General features: G+C 39.9%; 2 protein-coding genes across 3 annotated transcripts in view; one reads left to right on the forward strand and one right to left on the reverse strand.

The window, feature by feature from the left end:
• Positions 1-6782, reverse strand: part of LOC144037739 (synaptotagmin-2-like) — a 73836-nt gene extending 67054 nt beyond the window's left edge. The window contains exons 1-2 of one of the 2 annotated variants that reach the window (XM_077549491.1): positions 6578-6782; positions 6449-6503 (exon numbers count right to left, since the gene is read on the reverse strand). The gene's annotated coding sequence lies outside the window, so the exon portion shown is untranslated. The remainder of the gene's footprint in view (positions 1-6448; positions 6504-6577) is intronic. The other variant, XM_077549507.1, reaches the window with a different exon arrangement.
• Positions 6783-15436: 8654 nt separating this feature from the next.
• LOC144037784 (E3 ubiquitin-protein ligase NEURL3-like) lies at positions 15437-18481 on the forward strand. The gene is made up of 4 exons (XM_077549564.1): positions 15437-15651; positions 17054-17560; positions 17793-17918; positions 17988-18481. Exons 1-4 carry the CDS (start codon positions 15627-15629, stop codon positions 18134-18136), a joined length of 807 nt encoding a protein of 268 aa, XP_077405690.1. The 5' UTR covers positions 15437-15626; the 3' UTR covers positions 18137-18481.
• The last annotated feature ends 6322 nt before the right edge of the window (positions 18482-24803 follow it).

A 24803-nucleotide genomic window follows, 5' to 3' on the forward strand; every position in this document is an offset into this window, starting at 1 on the left:
CACACCCTCCAAGGACTCCAGGAAGTGTGGGTACTCTGAGCTGCTGTTTGGTGCATAAGCACAAACAACAGTCATGACTCGTCCCCCCACCTGAAGGCGGAGGGAGGCTACCCTCTCATTCACCGGGGTAAACCCCAACGTACAGGCGGTTAGCCGGGGGGCAATGAGTATGCCCACACCTGCCCTGCGCCTCTCACCGTGGGCAACTCCAGAGTGGAAGAGGGACAAGCCCCTCTCGAGAGGATTGGTACCAGAACCCAAGCCGTGTGTGGAGGCGAGTCCGACTATATCTAATCGGAACTTCTCAGCCTCGCACACCAGCTCGAGCTCCTTCCCTGTCAGAGAGGTGACATTCCATGTCCCCAGAGCTAGCTTCAGTAGCCGGGGGTCGGACCGCCAAGGCCCCCGCCTTTGGCTGCCACCCAACTCACTGCGCACCCGACCCCTTTGGCCCCTTCCACCGGTGGTGAGCCCATGGGAAGGGGGACCCACGTTGCCTTTTCGGGCTGTGCCCGGCCGGTCCCCATGGGTATAGGCCCGGCCACCAGACGCTCGCCTTCGAGCCCCACCTCCAGGGTTCTATATTCTATTCTATTCAATTCTAAAATGTATTAAATGTAATTAGTTAATATTTACTAACATGGTTTAATTAATCTAAGTGGTAAAACAAACAAGATTGTGTTGTTTATGTGATTGGTTTTCATAAGAATTATGAGAAGTGAAATGAGGAAACCGGAAACGATTTAGTGCGCGGTCGGTGCCCGAAATTAAAGAAGAAGATTCCTACACTACCCTTCTTCAGGCACTTGTGGGTCGACGCAGTCGTACATGTGTTGGTAAGTAATACGAGACAATCTATGCATAATTACTCCCAAATGTGTCCTCCACGTGCACTTTATAACACATCACATCAATATTAGTTAATTTATGATCAAATTGACGTAGTTTGAGATTATTTTAAGAAGTTTTATCCTGGTGACGTCGCGGACGGACATGCGGCACTGGATAGCATATCTTACAAACTGGCTTTTTCACAATATCCATGCTCGCTCGTGTGAGCTATCGCGTTAGGTATAACAAGATAACTATTTCACAATACCCGCGAGCGTTATAGTTAACAGACTAGCTATTTCTGAATATTCAGGCCCGCTAGCGTCACAGAAAACAAGCTCGCTACCTTACAATACCAGCGCTCGCTAGCATCACAGTTAACAAGCTAGCTATTTAAAAATAAGCGCACCCGCTAGCATCATAGTTTACAAACTAGCGTTTTGGCTATCATGGTAATACAGCTTGATAATGGACTAACCTAACCCTTTGGAATCCATTACCATCATAAAAAGACTACTAGTAACATCAGTAGTTAAGATAGCGTTATTGCATTCCCTTTGTCCACAATAATTAGCCTTTTCATTTTGAAACAACTTAGGCTCTGAATCGCTGCATGCGTGGACCCTCTCAAGCCTGCGCTGCTCAGTGAGATACGGGCTTTATAGAGTACAGTACTATGCTTAAATACTGGCTTGGAGTATATAAAAGAATGTTAGATGCCGATGAGTTGTATTCTCACTTACTGTATATGTTTTTACCCAGATAACTAACTCTTGGTGTATTTTTCTTGTTCTCCTCAGGTTCTGTGTTCTCACCTCCTTGTGATTGATTGTGTAAGTACAAGTTAAAAGATGTATACATTAAAATGTTGAACAGTTTAAATGTAGTTCATATGAACAATGAATTCATATGATATATCAAGCTAAAATGTTCGGACAAGGTTGGAAGTGTAGGTTTTTCAGGTAATGTTGTGCATTATGCACTTTGAAAAGGAGCTGGCTTTTTGAATGCATTTTTTTTGTAACATTATGAAAGCTAACGGCAGCTCATTCTACAAATAAACAATTTGATTTGTTGTTCTTTATCTTCATTCACAGTTCCTGTGAATGTGGCCTTGCAAATTGTGTGACAGTTTGTTATCTACAAGGTATGAGCTTTTAAAATATTTTAGGCTGAGACATTTTCACCATAGCCTAACAGGCCAGTATCCATGTATATATCAAGGCTATCCTTGCACATATACAAGCTGGAAGAAACTTTTAAGTCATTTATTGAACTTTTTTTTATGTCATGTTTTGTATGCAAATTTATTTTTTTACAATTGAAAATTCTACTTTATTTTACTGTTATTTAGAGGTTAACAGTGGCGTGCATGTGTGTTTGGGTGTGCGTGTGTGCGCGTGTGTGTGCGTATTGTTCAAGTTATTGCACTAGTAGAGATGTATTATTCTGACGGATTTATTGAACTTGTTTTTTGCCTAATGTCATGTTTTGTATGCAAATAAAAAAAATTACAATTGAAAATTCACCTATAATTATCTTATTTGATTAAGGAGTTTTGGTATTGAGTGTTAACAGTCAGTTGTGAGTATTGTGAGGCTTAAAACAAACATTTCCCATTTTAAGATGCCTACAAACCAACATCAAAAGCCCTGAACTGTTTCATAAGTTGTTTTTTCTCGTTTTAAGATTTTGCATAATCTAATAAGATAAAAGGGGGAAAAATACAAGTATGAAAACAAACAAAAGTGCAATAAAGCTTTTTATTATAAGTGGTTCATTTTGGAAAGCTAACAAAAATGGGACCTGTTAGCTACCTCCCTGCTTGACACTCAGGCCAAGTTGGCCAAGTGTAAATGAATACTTATCTATTTTAAGAAAATACTTCTATATATCACAGCTTGAAAAATATCTATATTACTTGTTTTTAGTCTAAAAATATTATTTTCAAGACCGCTGTGTTTAATATGGGCCTAGTATTTTCAAAATCTTACAGGTAAATTTAAGTAAAATGTTCTTGTTGTGTTGGTAGATAGAAAATTTTGCTTATTTGAAGTAATATTTTTCTTATTTTTACTATATTTTTTCTTAAATTTTCTACTGTCCTTTTTGCAGTAATAAATCCTGAAAGACACAAAAAATGAATCCCCGAAACTGCCCAAAATAGCCTTTCTATGCACGTCATGCTCCGCCCCTTCTCATTTCATTCAGCCTGATAAATTTAACATATAATCCTATTAGAAATTAAACCATATCCTTCCGGCGTGATTAACTATCTGCATCTATTTCTGCCTTTTCTCCAGGCGTGCGTCTGCTTTAGTGCAAATCCGTGGCAAACAAAGTGTCTTGTACTTAATATCGCTTAACAACATCTCTGCGGCCATGCGCACTGGACTTCTAAGGGCAGCAAACGCGACTGGACCTTGAGCAGACAAAGTCCACACGACGCAATGCGAGCCATTCACATCAGCAAATAGAAGCTCAGCAGAGAGGAGATATAATGAGGGAAGCTCTCACGCAGCGCACGGCCGTCCGTCCCGCCCCCGGCCAGGCAGTTGGATGCGAACGTGGCAGCTGATTATGGAAGCGGAAACAAGCTTCTCCGCCGTTTCCTCGAGCTTTACTCATGATTATGATTCATTTCGCATCGCATGTGGTTGTGCGCCTGCATGGATGTGTACTGGTGTGTATTAGGAAGAAAGCGTTCTTCCCCTGCCAAAAAATGTACAATTAATCCTACTGAACTTCAGCATGTGGCATTTGTGTGTGAGCCATCCAGGAATACAGTATTGCCCGACTTTAAATGAAGTAAATTGCTATTTCTCTTGCTCACATGAGATGAGGGATCATTATTTCTAATTTGCTACATGGGGTTTCGCTTCGAAAATGTCAAAGCAGTGGCATTCAAAGAGCGGCTACTTAGGGGTTAATGTTGTTTGCAAGGCTTTTGGAGCGCGTTCAATAAATTGCCTGTCTGTGTTTGCAAAGATGTCACCTCTGGAACAAAAGCAAACTGTGAGGCAGATGTTGCTAATGAGAAAAACATGGCCAGGGAAGATGGGATCATTCAGCTGGTATTGGGTGAAAGCGTTACATCGCTTACATAATCCAAGGGGGGAGTGTGCGGTACTCCCGCTTAGTACATGACAAAGCGCTCAGGGGCTTTTCTTTAAAGAAAATTAAAAGATGGCAAGAGAAAGAAAAAAAAAAGAACCGCGCTGCCCCTTTTGCAGCGGACCTGAGCAAAGCAAAGCTCTTGGTGCGATTCCTGTAGCAGGAAGTCGACTACGCTGTGCATCTCTGCTGCTGCAGGGGTCTCTTCAGTGCATGGAACCGGATGGCGAGCAGAGAACGCAGCGGGGGCTGGGCACTGCAATGTGCTGCAGTGCTCCCAGCTCCGCTACGCACACCCACTCTCTGCTCTGCCTTTCAACATGTCTCCATCTCGCTCTCTCTATACCGATCGCATACATTCGCCTTCCCACATCTTGCCTTTCTGCTTTAACCTCGCTCGAGTTGCTTATTTGCTGCTTTGTAACGTTTTCTGAACGCATGAACAGGCAGCATCGTTAGCATTGTCCATGACTACTGTCCCATTTGTACACAAATAACAATATTTGTGTATATTTATGGGTGTATGATTAGCATATTCCTTGCAATGTCTTTATTAAGGAATCTAATCTCCAAGTGTGCATTTCTGTTATGAACATCCACATCCATTCATATGCTACAGAATTCGAATGGCATCGCCTTGTTCTAACTTCGCTCTTTTGCCCCGACGTAAAAGCTTTTGTGTTTCCAAGTGTAGAACATCCCGCTGACTTCATGCTGACCTCGCCATCATTTTACAGGATGCACTAACCCTGTCACACTGTCTGGGACAGAATGTTTCAAACACAGTCTCCCATTTGTTTTATGTGCAGAACTCTTCGTGTTGCTCTCACAAACACAATATTGTTTGTAATTTTTTTATAGCATATTATTTGTCTGTTCTTACTCTAACTTTGTGAAACAGAATGTTTTGGCTGCCTTGTATTGCGGTACATTCAAGGACACGGATGTTGAAGGCACTCAGATACTATCTTTACAAAGCGTACATGCTAATTCATCGGATCAATGAGGGGTCTCGTTGTCAATTCCCATTAGTTTGCTGAGTTTTATGATCATTGCGATTTGTGCTAGCTGCATCCGGCACACACGTCTCCACTTCTTTTCAACCATGACATTAAGTCAATTGATTGATGCCCCTGCAGTTGTCAATTCAGTGAGAGCTGCAGTCATTATGTGCTTGACATATTTTGCACACAAATGCTAGCACTCAAACACACAGCACAAAGCAAAATTAGCAGTAAGCTTCCATATCGTGCCAGCAAAGTTAAACAATTTTTACTGCAGCAGAAGATTTTTGATGGGTAAAAGATAAGTGAGAATATATTATGGAACATTCAGGCATGCAAAAACACTCCATGTGTCTTCAAGATGAAGTACACCAGTGCAAGAAATGCTGGTAAATTCTGTGTGATCTAAGAAAAAAAATACACATAAATAATTGAGTGTTTTGTCCACGTGAAAGATGGATGTGCAAAACCAACTGCAGTTTCAAACCAGCAGAAAATGCAAATGTGTGCAAAAGACTAAGGTGGTTCTTCTGATTTCAATGCTTAGCCTTGCCTTCAAAGAATTTTTACCAAGCACTCATTACAGTATGATCTGTCCATGGTGCTGAAATTAGGTCTGCTCCCCTGCCTGCAGATAAATCCTTCGTAAATAATTAAATACATCTTCAGATCCTGCTTATATGGTAAATTCTGAAAAGGTGTTAATCTAAATCCATAAAATACAGAAAATGTATGAAAGTTTTTTTTTCCAGTTCTGCAGCAGATTCTGCAGCAGGACATCCGCTCAAGATTATGTCTGAGAAATCACACAGTGCCCACTGCTGGACAGTGTCAAATCTTTAAGATGGCATGTTCGTGGCAAGCCATGAAGGTCAGATTTCCAAAGAAATCTTTGGAGACGCAATAACTAAACCAAGAATACCTCTAAACAAGCGGAAAAGTAATCATGCCTTCCTGTGTTGACTATTCAAATGTTTTTGTGGCACTTACAATATACTCAAAACAAATCATAGAAAATCTGCAACATAAGCAATCCCACTTATTCACCAGCAAAACATGCATGGCGACAGAATCTGTCCTTTAACTCCACTATCATTCAACTTTACTGCAATCCCAAGCAGTCTTTTTTATTATTATTATGATTATGATTAATTTCCGAAGGCAATCAGTGGTTTCAATCCCAGTGCCCTCGCGCTGACAATGATGAGGCAGCCCCGCTCAGGATGTAAGGGGGATACTGCAGCACCAGAGAACCGTGTGCACAGAAACTTGCCTGGAAGCATCAGGGAGTCCCACACTAACCCTCCTCGCCACCCCTCCCCCTCCCTCTCGCCTACCTCTGCCTCTCCCTCAGCTTACTCTACGACTTTATTCTGAAAATGTCAAGTGTTGTTTTTTTTTTTTAACCACCCATCCAAAAAACAGCCAACTGCAACAATAAAGTAGTTTAAAAAGTGTAAGAGCATTTGTCACGAAGAAAAAGGAAAGCCGCCGCTTACCTTTTTTATGTTGCTGCTTTCCACCGGACAGCTCTTCGCCACAGACCGCAAGACACTTTAGATAGAGAGAAAAACAATCAATGTCCGCTTACTTATTTCCACTTTGAAGAATGAGTCTAATAGACACACCTTTGCTCTGCCCTGCTGTTAACTACACACACACAGAGTGCACCCCGAGACCGGAGCACCCAAATTGATAAAGATCTGCTCAGGGGAGGGATACAAACTACACACACTCACACACTGCAGTTTTTTTTTCTTCCTCTTGCCCACTCGCTCTGCTGCTTTTTTTCCCCTGCTGTCTTTCCCTGCACTGCCTCCTGATTGGCCAAGCTGCTCTTCAATAACATAAGCTCTGTTCATTAGTTGGAAGGGGGCACCTCCCGCCCAGCTCATCCCTCTCCCCCCTTTTCCCCTTAGAGCATGCGAAGAAGAATGCTGAGCTATGCAATTTTATGCGCATAGAGCAAAAGAAAAAGGGAATGGAGGACAAGGGAGGTGGGGGCGGCACGGCTGGGAGAAGCGCGGTGAGACTTTCAGGAGTGGTGGGGTAGCGGGATGGAGGCTTGATGAGTGGGCTACAGCGGGACAAGCTAATGCAGCGCGGGGGACAAAGAGAGGGCAGAGTTGGATGCCGAGCGGCACCAGCCGCAGCATGTGGAGGGAGATTTCCCAGGGCTCACTGCAGCTATAAACTCTGCTGCAGTGTGCAGCCTGATTGCCAGGCAAGGAGGGGAGATGGGAGGGGGGAGCGGCTGCAGTAATGCCGAAATAGTCATCCACCGAGCCTGGCTGGGTTGAGAGGGGGGGGAGCCAGTGTGTACAGCGGTTAATGCCTTCTCCCTATGAATTATTGAAGGTGCCCCACAGCAGAGTGGGCGTGTCACAGCTAGCAAAGTACCCTGATTGTTCACCACATACACTATGGTTCAAAATTAAATACTTATATACAGTAAGATGTATTAAAGTGTCAAATTTTTAATCGCACCATCTTGACTTGACTTATTAAATGATAGCAATCCCACTGAATGCACAGTTTGCCCCCACTTGCACAATGGGCATAAAATAGATGTGAAGACTGAAGAGTACTCATCCCGAATCCCCGCCCCTTTTTCTTGACTCACATTTGGCCCCTCTATTGTGTCAGCAGCATTAAAGTACAATGCTCAGTGAGATCAATAATGGATCATACTTCACCCATCTGCAGCAGCGACAATGAACACTTAAATGATGCCCGCACAGTCATGTGGATGCCATGTTTGTTCAATGAACAAAGGGAACAGTCTGGTCAATCTATGTACAAATAAAGAGAAACCTGATAGTTGGGTTCAAAGTGGGATTATGGAAAAACATGGTGACATTGAAAGGACAAAGAACCTATTGCAGATATACAATTATGCATTTAATGAACACAACATTTGGGTGCATCATCACAACCGCCAAGATCCAATATGGGAGCTGGATCAAAGGTGTTCCCTTTACAAACATAAGTTTTGATTAGCTAGGGATGTTTGATACCACTTTCCCTCAGACTGATACCACGACAAGTACTAAAGTCTTGTGTAGTCACCAATACGATACCACTACATTTTAAAAGAAAGACATATATATGCCAATATAAAAATTTGCGTTAAAATTATATTCAATTAACTCATTTACTGCCTTTTTATTTTTTTATTTTTTTATTCTAGTTTTTTTTTTCTTCTTTTTTAAAATTTTGTACGTGGGTGAGTATATGCATGTGCATGTGCATGTGCATGTGCATGTGCATGTGCATGTGTGCGTGTGTGTGCGTGTGAGTGTGTATTCATTAGTTCACCTAAAACCTATTAAAAAATCCCATACCGTTCACCTAAACCGAACACTTCCAGCTGGAGTCGTGAGGCCGTCAGGAGACCCGAGGAAAAACCAAAGAAAAAAAAGGAAAGTGAAACTCATTCACTGCCATTGACAGCTATAGACGTCAAAAATTCATTTAAACTATTTCTATTAGTTTAACCTTTTTTCCACTTTTGTTAACAAGAGTAGGAAAACCCAGATTTTTTTTTTATTATACATTTAGAACAGATATAAAATTTGTGATTAATTGTGAGTTAACTAGTGAAGTCATGCGATTAATTATGATTACAAATTTTAATCACCTGACGCCCCAAAATTTTAATAATGTTTTCTTCTTCTTTTTTTAATTCATACATTGGCATTGACAGCTCTAGACGTCAAAAATTAATTTGAACTATTTCTATTAGTTTAACATTTTTTTCCACTTTTGTTAACAAGAGTATGAAAACCTAGAAAAAAATGTATTGTTCATTTGGAACAGATGTAGAATTTGTGATTAATCGTGAGTTAACTAGTGAAGTCATGCGATTAATTACAAATAAAAATGTTAATCGCCTGTTGCCCCGAATTTTTAATAATCTTTTTTTTTATGAATTCATGGCAGTGAATGAGTTAATGTCAATTAAAAAAAAATATACCATTGGTTCATAAAATACATATTTTGTATAGAACACACAATAAAATGATTTTAATTTAAAAAAAAATGAAATGAAACTAATAATCCAGTGGCCAGAAAAAGTCCCAATCAAAATACAGTATGTGGTTGTAAATGGGCATCTGTCAGACTTTGCGGCCAATTCTGGTATTGGTCGCCGTCAGGAGTACCGATACCTTGAAATAAGGCCTGGTTTCAGCCTGGCATCAATATATGGTATCAGTACTTGATCAGTAACCTCAACGAAATATTTCCTGTAGTTGTACATCAAACGTGCACAATGATCGGGATGAATTTATGGACAATTCCTCTTTACAAAACTGTTGCAGCTCAGCAAGATTATTCTATTTTCTGTTGTGAATAGTTCTCATGAGGTCAGGACTTTGCATATAAAGTTGTACAAAGTTGTAAAAGGTTACAAAAGTCTCTAAAAGTCTTGATGTTCATCAGTCCAGGGTTAGACAAATTGTCAATAAATGGGCGAAGTTCAGCACAGTTGCTTCTCTTCCGACTTTAGACTAAATATGATAAACATTAAACTCGAATGAGGCTCATCTGATGGGAGAACACCAAAAAGGAAGCCGTTGTTGTATAAAAATAAGTAAATTGGTAAACATAAATAAACCAGTGATGCACATTTGAAGTTTGTTAAAGGGCACGGATGTTCCACAGCACTACTGGCAAAATATTGGAGGAACACACATTTTGGAGGAGTGTGGAGGAAAAATGGCAAAACCTTTAAGCTTGAGCATGCTTGCGACCTCAGGGCCTGGACAGCTTGCTATTAACTCATTCACTGCCATTGACGGCTATAAACGTAAAAAAATAATTTGAACTATTTCTATTAGTTTAACATTTTTTTTCCACTTTTGTTAACAAGAGTATGAAAACCTAGGGGAAAAAAATCTTCATTGTACATTTAGAACAGATATAAATTTGTCATTAATCGTGAGTTAACTAGTGAAGTCATGCGATTAATTACAATTAAAAATTGTAATCGTCTGACGAGATGATTATTAAAAATTAGGGGCGTCAGGCGATTAAAATTTTTTATCGTAATTAATCACACGACTTCAATAGTTAACTCATGATTAACCACAAATTTTATATCTGTTATAAATGTGCAATAAAAAAAATTTCTAGGTTTTCATACTCTTGTTAAAAAAGTAGGGGGGAAAAGTTAAACTAATAGAACAATTTAAATGAATTTTGGACGTTTATAACCGTCAATGGCAGTGAATGAATTAATAGGGATGTAACAATAACTGCAATATTGTGATATCGCGATGTTAAAACTGCCGCATTATCATCGTCGTCATGTCACGATACTAAAAGGAGCACATCTGTTTGGAAAAAAAAAAGTCCGGTTGATTTCCACTTGTGCAGTTCTAGCACCCTCCGGTGGCTAGTTTTTTAGTGCAGTTTAATTTTCACAAGGGATGTTTTGGCCCTTCTATGTTTAAAATTCATGCTAACATATAGCAGAACGTAATATGCTTGTGAACAGAGTCAATATGTGGAGGAACTCAATGTGTGCTTGCATTAGCAAGAAAAACAAAATACTCAATATTAAGTGTTTTTAGAGACTGTAGGTTGTTTATATGCATTGCTGTTATGTACAAAAGCACAATATTGTGCTTTTTTTGTTTGAGCTTTTTTTTTTTTTTTTTTTACAATATTATGAGCTTTTTTTTAATATCACCAACCTCCCCACAATTTTGTGATAATTATCGTAGCGTGATCTTTATATTGTGATAATATCGTATTGTGATGTTTGGAAGTGATCGCCATCTTGGTGGATTTTTTATTTAATTTTTAAATGCAAAATGTATCCACAACAAATTAATTCACAACTAGTCAGTTCGTTCGTTCCCACCTCCCCGATATGTAGCAACAGTCCCACTCACACAGGGGTGCACGTGCTCTCTCTCGCTCTGTCCTTCTCTCTCTCTCGCTCTCTCTCACTCTGTCTGTCTCGCCCTCTTTCGCACTCTCTCTCATCGTAGAAATTTTAATCCCTCAAAGTAATCTCCATTTTTAATAAATGTACCTGTAATCTAATTACATGTTTTTTCCTGTAACTGTAATGCTATACATTACAGTTATTATTTTTTTTGCAATCTGATTACGTAACGGTGGTACATTCCGTTACTCCCCAAGCCTGCTGACATTCTATATTCTTGAAAGTCATACTAAGCTACCGTATGTGTCAGTCTATCAGTCCATACTGATCTCAAGCATTGAGATGGATGGAATTGCTTGAATGATGATACTGGAAGTGTTCAGCAAAATAGTCGTCTCTGTCTTGAGTTATCCTTTGAAGAATAGTGTCATTTTTAATGACTACAGTATTTCCCAAGATATTGTTGTCAAGGCTACGAAAGACCAAGGACACCTTTTTAGAAGTCAGGGAGGGGGTGGGGGGCTTAAAATTTCAGACACATAAGATGAAGTTGAACTTCATAGTTGCATGCAATATCTTTAAAGCCCCACTTTTTAACTTTTCATCCTTCAATTCATATTTTCAGAACTCTGGTGATGAAACATCCACTTACAGCTAGATTTATAGATAGATTGAACCTTTGCCATGGCCTGAGGGGGTCTGTATCATTTTTACTTGCACGAAGCCATTTTGAGGAGGGTCACACAAAAAACTACAATCGTGCTGACTGCTTTAAGGCATACGTCACTTTCCCCATTCCCCATTCGTTCCAAAGACGGAAGTCGAGTCGAACTTCTGCGCGCGATTACTGCTGTCATGGAGAAGCTGCAAAACAACCCAAAAAACAGTACAGGGTTAATATTGGCCCGGCTTTCACTCTCTAGCGTGAAGTGAAAGACGAGGGGCTCTGCTCTTTTCCTGCTGGACGAGTAGGCAGCTTTCCATGCTCGAGTCAAATCAAAATGATTATGCTAATGTTAGCTATTGGAAATTTGGATGGTAGCAACAAATAGCCATCACCTTGGTAGTTCATCGTTCCACACTGAACCAACCAGCCACGCAACACTCAAAAGTACTATAACGAACTAGGTTGTGTTTTGTGCTTCCTTCTTTACGAGTGCTTGTGAATGTGAATGCATCGCGGAAAGGGAGGGAGGGGGAGCGCAGCCGTTTGTGTGTTTACATCAAAGAAGGTAAACTCACCAACTAACGTCTGCTATTAACATACTTGAGAAACGTTACAGTACCGTATATAGAAAAAAATGAAAATAGATTAATTATCTAGTCACTACAAACAGAAATGTATTTCAATCCAACTCCAGACTACCGGGAGATGAGGACTTCATGGGAAATGTGGTCTTCATTCATTGCAAAACACTACCGCTTTTGTCCATATGGTGCCACCATAATCAATGAAAATTGAAAAGTATTTTGAGTTGCACTAATAAGTAGGTGGATAACAACTTTCAGCCAAATCCATTCAGTGGTTCATAAAAACATTGGTACTAATCAAATCATGTAATTTTGTTACTAAATTCCTGTTACCGTGGAAACCAATGCTGACTTTTCAAATTTTTACTTTTTTTTACGATATTATGTTTCAAACATTTTTGTAAATGCAGGCTATATAGTTAGCATAGTGATGGAGAAATTAAGTTTCATGAACTACTAATTTAGGGTCTTTAAATTAGTAAAAAAAAATAAAAAATAAAAATTATTAAGAAATAAGCTCAAAATCCTATTCAGTATGGTCAATGTACGAATTTTCTGTTGAGATTTGTTAAAAAAAAATTGAAGTTTTATGGTTTTACTTACATTTTAGGTTTTAGTGAAGCAATGCCGATATACAAAAAAACATCCCCATGCAAAAAGTTCAATTTCTCCAGAACACATTATCCGGTTTTGAAATTCTTGGTGTCTTGTACTGAGGTTGAATTTTGACAGATTGTCATTTTTGGGAAATCCTGTCACTTACAGTATGAATAAAGACTATAATGTGTTGGGGGCAAATACACACAACATAAATTAATGTCCACAATTTAGTACACGTTTGCTTTTTTTTGCTTTTTTTCACAACTGCATGCTTCTGACTTTGTGGTAATTGGGCAAGAATCTTTTGGGTTGCACTATGACCGACCGCATTCCATTGCACAAAGCAAAGTCCATGAAGGCATGTGAGAATAAGTTTGACGTAGAAGAACTTTAACACAATTCAACCCTCAACATCTTTAACCCTTGAGACACCTTAGTAGTTACAGTAAATTGCCCCAAGTAGGAGATTTTCATCAACCGTACACATTACATTCCCATCTCTAGGACCATTTTGGACCCGATTGATTCCCATTAGAACAGGCATTGTTCATTATACTATAATCCTGATAGGATTTAAGGCTTTTCTCATGAAAGTCGAATGATTCTATTGCTGACCATTTGAAATATAATGAAAATTGGTTTTAAATGTATTGCTCCGCTAAACCAGAACGTGGAGCCATAAATAAAGATGCTCTGCTGGTTTTACTCACAAAAAAAAAACTTTACTACTATAAATAAATAAATAATATCTAGTTTATAGGGGTGGGAATCTTTGAATGTCTCACAATTCGATTCGATTCAGATTTTTGGGTGTGCGATTTGATTCTGAATGATTTGATTGACAATGATTTTTGCTTCAATTTATAGATGTTCAAGGAATTGTAATGATCTACTCCAGTCTGACTCGCTAATGCTAATTAGTGCTCTACTCGCGGCACTTTTATCACTCAAAAGAACAGTTCCATGCTGAAAAAACAAAACAAACTTTTATTGGAATAACTTGATCCTGACTTTTCCCTTCGACTCTCTAATGTGGCTACAACTTAACAGTGTATCAGACCGCGTGAAACCACACTGTGCCTGAGTGGCCAAATCGGGTACAACATGAACAGCGCTCCCAATAAAGGCACACACAAACAAAGGGAAGACAGTATAAAATAATTTAAATAAAATCCATTTTGGGACATTTAAAATCGATTCTGAATCATACTAAACGAGAATTGCGATTCTTATGAGAATCGATTTTTTGGCACACCCGTACTAGTTTGGTTGGGAATGATGTGAAGTTTAAATTTTGTGTTTGTGTGAAAGTAAAATTGAAATTCATAAGCAAATCACCAAAGCCAAAACTGTTGTTGATCAAGGGATGGCCTCTCGCGGATGCAGACACATGCTCTGCCACAGAGCCAATATGAAAGAGCCTTTTCAGCTCCTCTCTTTTTGTATCGGACATCTACAGTCTGTGTCTGAGCAAATTTGTTTATTCACATGCATGTTTCAATTCTGTAAGGGAAATTAGCAGTCGAATCTCGCTTCTCGTTTTCAAGTCTGTGCCATGGAGCAAGATTTTACTTCATAAGAAGCAAGTGAAGCAGTCATACAGTTCTTGGATGAGCCTGAGATTGTATGATTGTATGATTGTATGTATATATACTGTATATATATATATATATATATATATATATATATATATATATATATATATATATATATATATATATATATATATATATACTGTACATATATATATATATATATATATATACAGTATATATATATATATATATATATATATATATATATATATATATATATATATATATATATATATATACAGTATATATATATATATATATATATACAGTATATATATATATATGTGTGTACTGTATATATATACATATACACATATACATATATATATATACATATATATATATATACATATATATATATATATATATATACACACACATATATATATATATATACACACACATATATATATATACATACACACACACACACACACATATATATATATATATATATATATATATATATATATATATATATATATATATATATATATATATATATATATATATATATATATACACACACACATAGACAATAGTGATAGTGAAACAGTTACAGTAAACTACTGTGCCAGTTTTCATAAGGCAACATTGAATTGAAACGCTTTATTTTTCATGTCTGTGCTCATTGAACACAACCATTTATTTAAAGGGAGCATTAGTGTCTTGAGTGAATTCCGCTGTGTTTCCCAAAAACAGTCATATGACTGTCAATCGCAGTAAAACTAAATCACCCAGTAAATTTTGAACTTTCCAACTCTGATGACATCATTGCAACTTGTCAATCCTGTCACATGTTCTCAGCGCCAGCCAATTAGATTGAAGAGGGAGGACCGGTCGGATTGCACACTTTCATTTTCGAAATGATCTCCTCTCTCCTGCACGTGACAGGCAGCAGCTCTTTAACTCAACCTAATTCCAAAGGCTTCCTGCAAGTCCTATTCTATGTTGGAAAAGAGTATGACAGTATAATTTACGATATGACGTGGAACAGTGTGCTCACACAAATGGAAATACCCGCGTGTGCATATGCAAATGAAAATACACGCAGAGACGCACGCACGCACACATGAACGCGTGTAACCACACGCACGCACACACACACGCACACACTCTTGTTTGCAAATTGGTATGATGCGATAAGGAGTGGAAATAGAAAGTTTGTCACCTCCCCCAGACCCTCCCCTCCAATCTCTCTGATTTTAGTTTGTGTTTAAAGTCGCATGCACTGATGCTATAAATGTACTTGGGCCATATGCCTTCACTTTCATTAAAGCAGGTGAACTCGTCTAATTCTTCGAACCTCTTCATCCAGACAATTAAGACACCAACATGATGGCGGAACTTGAGGCGCCTGGTGAGTTTACAATTTACATAAAGTCTTTACATATCAGTAATACATGCAATCAAATTGACGATGATTGATGATTTGTATTGTAAAATACATATGTACGTTATTTAAAAAAATATTCATTTTATTTATATAACCTGGCCACTAAATTAATTCCACTTTAGCTTTTTGGTCCAATCATGCTGCAAATATTGTAAACAAAAGAAACACTTTTCAGTATGATGCAGTTGCAATAGTAAACATAAAATGAATAACTTTCAGATAAAGTCAATCAAAAACGTATTTATGCTTTATTTTTTATTTTAATTTTATTTATGTAAATATTTGTTTAGGCAGCTTTTGTGTTCAATGTAATTAGACTGCAGGTGTACCTAATGTTGTGGCCAGTTAGCACAAAAAAAACAGAAACAGTGCGTTTCTTATTATGAAAAGCTGCATATGTAAAACAATTAATTAAAAAATATATATATATACTGGGAGTTGGATTAATGACTTGTGCATGTCAGGTGTGGGGTGTAATTGAGGACCCAAATGCAGGACGGGGGGGGGGGGGGGGGGGGGGGGGGGGGACGGTTAATGGTTCGACCGAGACAAGGGGGAGAAAAGAGACTAAGGCCCCGTCCACTCGAAAGGCAGTTTCAATGTATCCTCACAAGTTTCTTATCGTTTAGGCCGTTCGTCCACACGAGTCCTGTGTTCGTCTTTTTCATGTTGTTTTGATACATGCAAAGCCATGTTTGTTCTGTAGATTGCAATAAAGTTAGAAAAAAAAGTGTTCATCTACTTCGTTCATTCTTCTTCTATGCTTTCCGTTAACTCCCTGTGACTGCGCTACAGCGCCACTCCAGACTTGGCATATAAATTACAGCCATTAAACGTCCTCGGCGTGTTCTTTTGGACACACGCAAGTATTGAAATGCTTTTGTGTGTACGAGATTTGTTTGAGGAACGAAGACGACTTTGCTTCTGTCTGGACGGGGCCTAAAGACACACACTAATTGACACAACGAAACACACTTGGGCAGGACACAAGTGGCAGCGGGTGCTGATTGGTGGACATGACAATGCTTGACGAGACTATCGAAGCACACAAGGACAATATGAAAAAAATACAGATCATAAACAAAACTTAAAGAACCATGAGGACAAAATCAAACTAAACCAAAACTAAACACAAGCCATGACGGAAGCAAACTAAAAAACAACTCAAGCCAAACCCAAATCATGACAGGACCACTAATTGAGCTGCGGGCTTGTACTTGCCTTGGCTGTCCTTGACTGGGCTGTGACTGGGCCGTGCTGGACGGGGCTGTCACCTGGGGGAGGGGGGGGGGGTCCACAGAGGCCCCCCATCTGCTTAAGGGTCCCTAGAAAGTATTAACTACATCATGCATCTTTTACCTTGCAGATGTTGAGTCCAAAATGTCGCAAATATGTGATTTCCTGAGTCCTCTGACGTTCCATCCCCGGATCGTCGGAGACATGGTCCACCTGAGTCAGGGATGTCGCCATGTAAAGAGGTCAGAAGGCACCTTCAAAAATGGCCTTGTGTTCAGCAATCGTCCAGTGAGCATCGAGGAGCGGATTCGGCTGCGGGTTGAGGCCGATTTCCCCAGATGGCACGGGGCCATGCGAGTGGGCTTCACCACCGTTTCTCCAGATTCACGATCTCTACCCCTGCCCAGACTGGCCATCCCTGAACTCACTGACACCCCCGGGCATTGGGCCGCTCCCGTGCACGAGCGGTTCTGCATGGCAGGATCGGAGCTGGAATTCTGGGTGTCCTGCTCAGGCAGCTTGTGGGTTTCAAACGAGAGTGGCTACAAGTGCAAGCTATTAAGAGGAGTGGAACTCAAGCATCCTATTTGGGCCATGTTTGATGTATATGGACAGACATGCTCCATTCTTCTCTTGGGTAGCTCTCATGTTGGTCATGCAGCCTGAATGTAGCTCAAGGGTGTCCAAACTTTTTTCTTCAACGGGTCGCACACATGAAAATGGAATTCTTCACCTAAAATCTGTATCCAACACACTAAAACATCAACCCATGACATTTTTACAATTTGAGATAATCTCTTGAAAACAAAACTATGGAAAGTTTTTGACGTGCACACTTTTAATAAGAAACCACTCCCTTTTTTCTGCAGGCTCTGAGAAACGCACAGGGTTTTTCCACAGGAGGTCACGTCAGAGTCTTCCCTCGCTCGTTTCTGTCAGAGACTCCTTGACGTCTGATGATGACTTTGCGTATCTCAACCCGCTGGATACAACAGGTGGGATCGTTGGGATTGTATCACAAACAGTGATGAACTACTTTTCATGGTACTTCTGTATCTTGCCAGATGGAGAAGGAAAAACCTGTGTGGTGTGCCTGGACCAGGAAGCCAACATCTTGCTGCCTTGTGGTCACCGCTGTTTGTGTCAAGCATGCAGTATCAGGGTCTATGCGGAGTTTGAGATGTGCCCTCTGTGCAGGCACAGCCTCACCTAAGGCTTTTAAGGTTGATACTGAGAGACAATGGCAATCTGTCAAGGCATCTTCTTCTTCTGTAAATTGTAATCTTGTAACATACAAATTTATTTGTGTTAATTAAACATGCGCAAAATGCACTTTTATTTTAAATAATAATATAAGATGTGGGTTATCTGTTTAGTGATGTTTTAGTTGCTCAGTTTTTAACTGGAAGGCAGAGCTTTGTTTGCACTGTTCATCCTCAGATATGCAATAGTTTTTATATCAATGATGTAATACACAGTAAATGTACAGTATGTATGTAAATGTGAACATGAAACACAAAACAAAGCTATACCATTGAATAAAGAAGATTTTTCTGCATCTTGTTGTGACATTAAAAGTGGATAACAACACAATGGAACCTTCATGGTTAAGTAGAATCCATTCAGGGACGATGTTGCATGTCAAATTTGTGCAGATTTCAAAACGGGGTTTCCCATTTAAAAATAAATAAATAACAGAAATTGGAATTAAAATTTGCCAGATCTTAAATGTTGACATTATAAAAGCTTACAGGTAATGCTTTATAGACGACTAACATTCTTAATGGACATGCAAAATAGACTCCAGTCACCTGCTGTAAAATGGATGAATAGTTGAATGTATAATAATGTAAATAATTTCAAAAACTCATTAAATGATGAGGGTGTGTGTCAAAGATTCCCACAACATTTGCTTTAACATTCTTTACTGTTACACAAGTTTAAAAAGAAGTAAACATGTGTATAACACAAAATCAATGAAACACTTGCCAGTTGGGTGCTAGTTTGCTAAAGACAACATTAAATGTTTTTGGCTAAACTGAGATATTGCAAGTCTTTTAAAGACGTTTTGTATTCAATTCCAAATTGATGAACCATTGCCATGTTTGGCTTTGGACTTTCCATTGAAAATGTGATGTTTCAGTTTAAATGTCTCGCATATATTTCGTTCATACGTGTATAACCCATTAAATAACTGCGCTCAATTTGTTGTATTTTACTAGATGAAAAAATGGTTCAGATATAGTTCATGTATTTTATTTTGTTTACTGCATTTGGCTCTCACAGATATGAACAAAGTCGTTCAAGTCACTAGAAGTGTACTTGTGTAGAAATGAGACTTACCTTTAGTGAAGCCATGTTAAAGCATAAGCATGTGCAATGATAAGGCCTAGTCTGTGATACCAATGGGAAGACTATTGTGGTGTGTAATTCGGTTATTTTATAATTCTTATTGTTTTGTGTACATTTGAATTGCATCCGGGATAGATTGAAAAGCTATATATAAGCTATTTCCATTTATGGAGTCTTCATTTATTTTGAACAATATAAGTAGCCTATACTGTAATTCATAGTTCATGATTTCAACTACTAAAATTGATATGTTGGATTAAAATACATTAATTTCATGTTTTAAGAAATATTGTAGTTCATTTGTTAATCATAGTTGGTGGTTGATTTAATATGGAGACAACTGAAAGGGCCACACGTGCACATGAGAGCCAGTCAACACGTGCATTTCAGTTTCATTCTGACTGTTTTGACCTGAAATCACAAAACAAATGTTTGACAAGATAAGCCGTAAAGAAAATGATTGGTCCATCCATCCATTTTATGACAGATCTTGGACAGACGGACGGACAGATAAACTGGGCAGTTCAAATTACTCTTTTACAAACAGCCTAGCTCTTTTTTTTTCTGGAGAGCTCAGTATTGTTCATTCGGTAATTTTACAGATTTGACATGTCATCATCATTGCTCTCCTTTTTTTTTTTATATATTTATTTTATTTTATTTATTTTTTTGTATGTGGGTGAATATGTGTATGTGCGTGTGTGTGTGTGTGTGTGTGTGTGTGCGTGCGTGCGAGTGTATGTGTATTCATGAGTTCACCTAAAACCTATAAAAAAAAAAAAAATCCCATACCGTTCCCCCAAACCGAACACCTCCAGCCAGAGTCGTGAGGCCGCCAGGAAACCCGAGAAAGGACCAAAGAAAAGAAAGGAAAGTGAAATCCAGCACCGACCAGACACCACCCACCACCCACTAGGCCACCAACCAGAGTCCTTCACCAACCCCAGAGACATCTAAATTTCAACAAATCAGGGAGACCTCAAGAGACCAAAGGAGAGACTGAGGAGAGGAACTAAGGACAGATGAAGCAGAGTGAGATCCACAGACACCAGCCTCCACCGATTCAATGACCTGAGGAAGATTGTGTCTGAGTTTCGATAGATGCTGGTGTGGTGGATCTGGCGTGCATGAAAATCTCCACCAAAGAGGGGAGCCGTCGACGCCCGTCAGGACAGAGCAAGCGCAACACCTCAGGGCCCCCCAGGCCGCGGCAGCGCCAAAGGACGACCCCCGGGCCCCGCAGGGGCCACCGGCCGGAGAGCAAACCCAGGAGCAGGAGCGCCCCCAACCCAATGCAGCAGGACGGGGCACTGCAGGCCCGCCAGGAACCCCACCAGTCCACAGACCCCTCCCCCCGAACCCCATCCCCCCTGCCCCCGATCCACCCCAACCCAGCCCCAGCCGCCCCCAAACCCCCAGCACCCCCCACCCCCCACCCAGCCACCCCCCCCAAACAAGCCCCCCCCCCCGGACCCCACCCCCACCTACCGGCACTCCCCCAGCCCCCAACAAACAGCCTAGCTCTTATATTTGTCTTAACTGTCCTCCTCTGTGGTGGCCCTGAAATGACAAACACAAAAATAAAATAACTATACAAAACAAAACAACAAAAACCTTAAAACAACTGGAAATTAAAACACACTCAAATAATACTTAAACAAAGCAATAACAACAGCAAATAAAAAAACACATAATCAAGTAACTCCGTTGTGTTTTGTTCACCTTTTCTCAAGACGGATATATAAAACACACCTAAGCTAAATTCGTCATTATGCCATAAACCTTTATCAGCATGTACTTGTATACTAATTGAAGTTGTATGTCAACGTATCACAAAAACACACTCTATTAAAACCACAGACTGAAAGTGAAAATAACACCTTGAGCTGTTTTGTCACGCGACATGAAGGCGTGTGCAAGACTTTAATGACAAAATGGCTGCAGTTTGAGAATAAATGTACATACTAATATGCATGTGAAATTAAAACACACTCAAATAATACTTAAACAAAGCATTAACAACAGCAAATAAAAAAACACATAATCAAGTAACTAAACAAAACAAACTAGTGTACACACGACAGCAAATAAAAAACACAAACACAATTTAACAAAACTACAACAAACTAAACACACTTCCATCAAATATCGGTTCAGGGAGTTGGTGATTTTTTCGCTCCGTTGTGTTTTGTTCACCTTTTATCAAGAAGGATGTATAAAACACACCTAACCTAAATTCGTCATTATACCATAAACCTTTATCAGCATGTACCTGTATACTAATTGAAGTTGTATGTCAACGTATCACAAAAAACACAGACTGAAACTGAAAATAACACCTTGAGCTGTTTTGTCACTCGACATGAAGACGTGTGAAAGACTTTAATGACAAAATGGCTGCAGTTTGAGAATAAATGTACATACTAATGTGCATGTGACATACATCGTGTAGAAACTACAACTGTTTATGTTATTGTGATAAGCATGTCTTTGGTGTAATGTTTTTTATTTGTGGAAATGGTTCTCCATCATCAATGGGAAAATTAATTCACACGTTTATCAAGGTATTTTCTAGAAGACAGTGAGGCCATTTGTGAAACAGTTGAAGGAGGATGGGTGTATTGTAAACAGGACAATGAGCCAAAACAGACGCAAACCCACAGCAAACTGGCTTCAGAAGTGGAAAATAAAATATATGTTCTGGAGTGGCCCAAGACTCTAAGTCCTGACCTCAACCCAATTGAGATGCTGTGGCACAACCTCAAAACAGTTTGTAAAGACCTTTGTGCACGTCTGTTCTGCAACTACAATAGGTTTGTTTGAGGTTACTGCTGCCAAAGGAGGCGAGGCCAGTTAATAAATCCAAGGGTTCACTTACTTTTTTCCTCCCGGTCCTGCAAATGTTTATATGTTATGCTCTATAAAAAATAAACATACAAAATACGAAAACACATCATTCTTTATGTAGTACAGTCCCCGCCAAAAGTATTGGAACAGCAAGGTCAGTTCCTAGTTGTTGTTGCAATGTATACTGATGACATTTGGGTTTTAGATTAAAGGTTCAATATCAGACAGAAGTTCAGAATTCCAGCTTATATTTCATGATATTTACATCTAGTAGTGAACAACTCAGGACAGAGCATTCAGTTCTTGTTAGTTTCTGGGGGGGTCTCCTCTTCAGGCAGTAAAATCTATATACGGTTAAGAGACAGTGACTGACTGACTAGGCTATGCTACATTCACACCAACAGTGTGGGAGGCATTTTAGGCGGTGCAATTTCATTGTAGTGAATGTACTTTGCGCTAAACTGCGCGAAAGGGTGTGGGGCGGCGCGTAGGACGGGTTTGGAGAGGAAGAACGTGGTGCAAGCGAGGCGAAAGTCCGCATTTTTGCCTTTTCGCCCAAGTTGAAAATTTGGAACTTTCTTCGCACTTCGCCTCGCGACAGCCAATCGGCTTCGAGTACGGGCTATGCCGCACCCAGCGTCCGGAGCGCAACAACACAGCCATCCGGGACCGAATGGTGAGCAAGGAAGTAGCATACTGAGTGCTGGTAAGTGTATAAACTTGCTGTTGAACCGTACCGAGGTAGCCATAGTGTTTAGCATGCATTACCCAAAGATATTTAGCGCTACTACCAGCAGCCGGATTAAACGGAAGTAAACACTGTAACAGATTTAGTTGTCAGTGTCGCTGATGAGTGATGTCATCAGGTGGCACCTATGTACAAGTGCCTACCCTGAGTTCCCGCCAGTTGGAATACCGACATCGAAGGAAAAGGACGTAGCTTGGAAGCTCCTTTTAGTTTCCGTGTCGACTCGTTTCTTTTTGTAACGTTGAGCGAGATGTCACGTACTTTAAAAAAAAAAAGGCGTTGCTGGAGAAAATAGTGCCCCGGCTGTATAGTCCCAAGAAACAAGTAGAAGTAGTCGGTGGTGCTCTCTTTTGTTGACTGCTAAAGTGCTCTACAATTGTTGTTCACCAAGCGGCACACCTCGTCCTCTCCGGTGTGTGCGAATGCACGAATAAAAAACTCGGGAAGGAAGCGTTCCAGAACGTGTTCCACGCTTTTGGAGTGAACGTGAATGGTGTGAATAAGACCTTCCATGTTTGTCCCTGATGAAATCCTTTGTTCTGTTGGCAGAGATGAATTGACATTATGGATCTGTTTATGACCCAAAGCACACAACCTGTTCTGTTCACCTGTTCTGCACTCACTGTTTAAGTTAGTCTACTGCACAACGACAATACAATAGAAAAGCTGCTGCTGAACACCATTCTACCTGTTGTTACACCCCATGTGGACCCTCTTCAATTTGCCTAAGAGAGGCACAGAGGATGCTGTAGCCTGCCTGCTGCACCTCATCTTCCAGCACCTGGACAGAGTCTTGGTCACTTTGCACAGGTGCTCTTTGTGGATTTCAGCTCAGCTTTCAATTCCATCCAGAGGCACCTGATGATCCGGAAGCTGCCGATACTTCACATCCCCACCAGGATTGTCTGCCTCCTGCAAGACTTTCTGAGCAACAGGCAGTGGGTTGTGCGGTTGGGCTCTACCACATGATCTGCTCTGAGCATAACACCGGGGCACCACCTGGGTGTGTGCTCAGCCCTTTTCTTTACACACTGTACACTTATAACAATATCAGTCCCTTACCACACATCAAACGCATAAAATACTCTGATGACATTGACAATAAAACTGAACTTATATGCAACTCAGCACCGTACCAACACACAGCTTTTTACAACCAAACAGCAGAGATTGCGGACAGTTGTAAATACCTCGGTATCACAATAGATTACTGACTCACATTTGATAAACACATCTCAGAAATTCAGACAAAAAGCCAACAGCGACTCTCAATCATCCGTGAACTAAAAGGACTTCCTGTTACTCCGCCCCTGCAACTACGGTTATATCAGGATATTATTCAACCCATTATATTGTACTGTTCCACCTTAACCATTAAAAACCGAACTAAACTCAAAGTAACGAACACTGCAACAAAACTCATTGGACTTTCTACACCAAAGTTCACAGATCTTAATGATAAGGGCGCATTGCACTTATTATAGAACAGGACCCCACACACCCGCTCCATAAGCACCTCATCCCTCTGCCTTAAGGATGGAGGTATAAAACACTTATGTGCAGGAAGGCTCAACTCGTAAGGAGCCTGATTCCCTCAGCTATTACATTTTTGAATAGCAGGCCCCGCTGAGTGTACTCTGTTTATTGTATATTTGTTATTGTCTTGTTCATGTCTTATGTCAAATGTGTATTGTGTGCAAGGGAAATAATTTCTCCTTGGGGACAATAAAGTCTTTTTTTTTTTTTTTGGGAGAGCTCAGTATTGATCATTTGACATGTCATCATCATTGTTCTCCCTTTTTTTTTTTTTTTTGTATGTGGATGTGTGTTTGTGCGTGTGTGTGTGCGTGTGTGCGTGCGTGCGTGCGTGTAAAAAAAAAATCCCATACCGTTCACCTAAACCGAACACTTCAAAATCCAGCCAGAGTCGTGG

The sequence above is a fragment of the Vanacampus margaritifer genome, chromosome 1, assembly GCF_051991255.1.
Source record: "Vanacampus margaritifer isolate UIUO_Vmar chromosome 1, RoL_Vmar_1.0, whole genome shotgun sequence".
Taxonomy (NCBI): Eukaryota; Metazoa; Chordata; class Actinopteri; order Syngnathiformes; family Syngnathidae; genus Vanacampus; species Vanacampus margaritifer.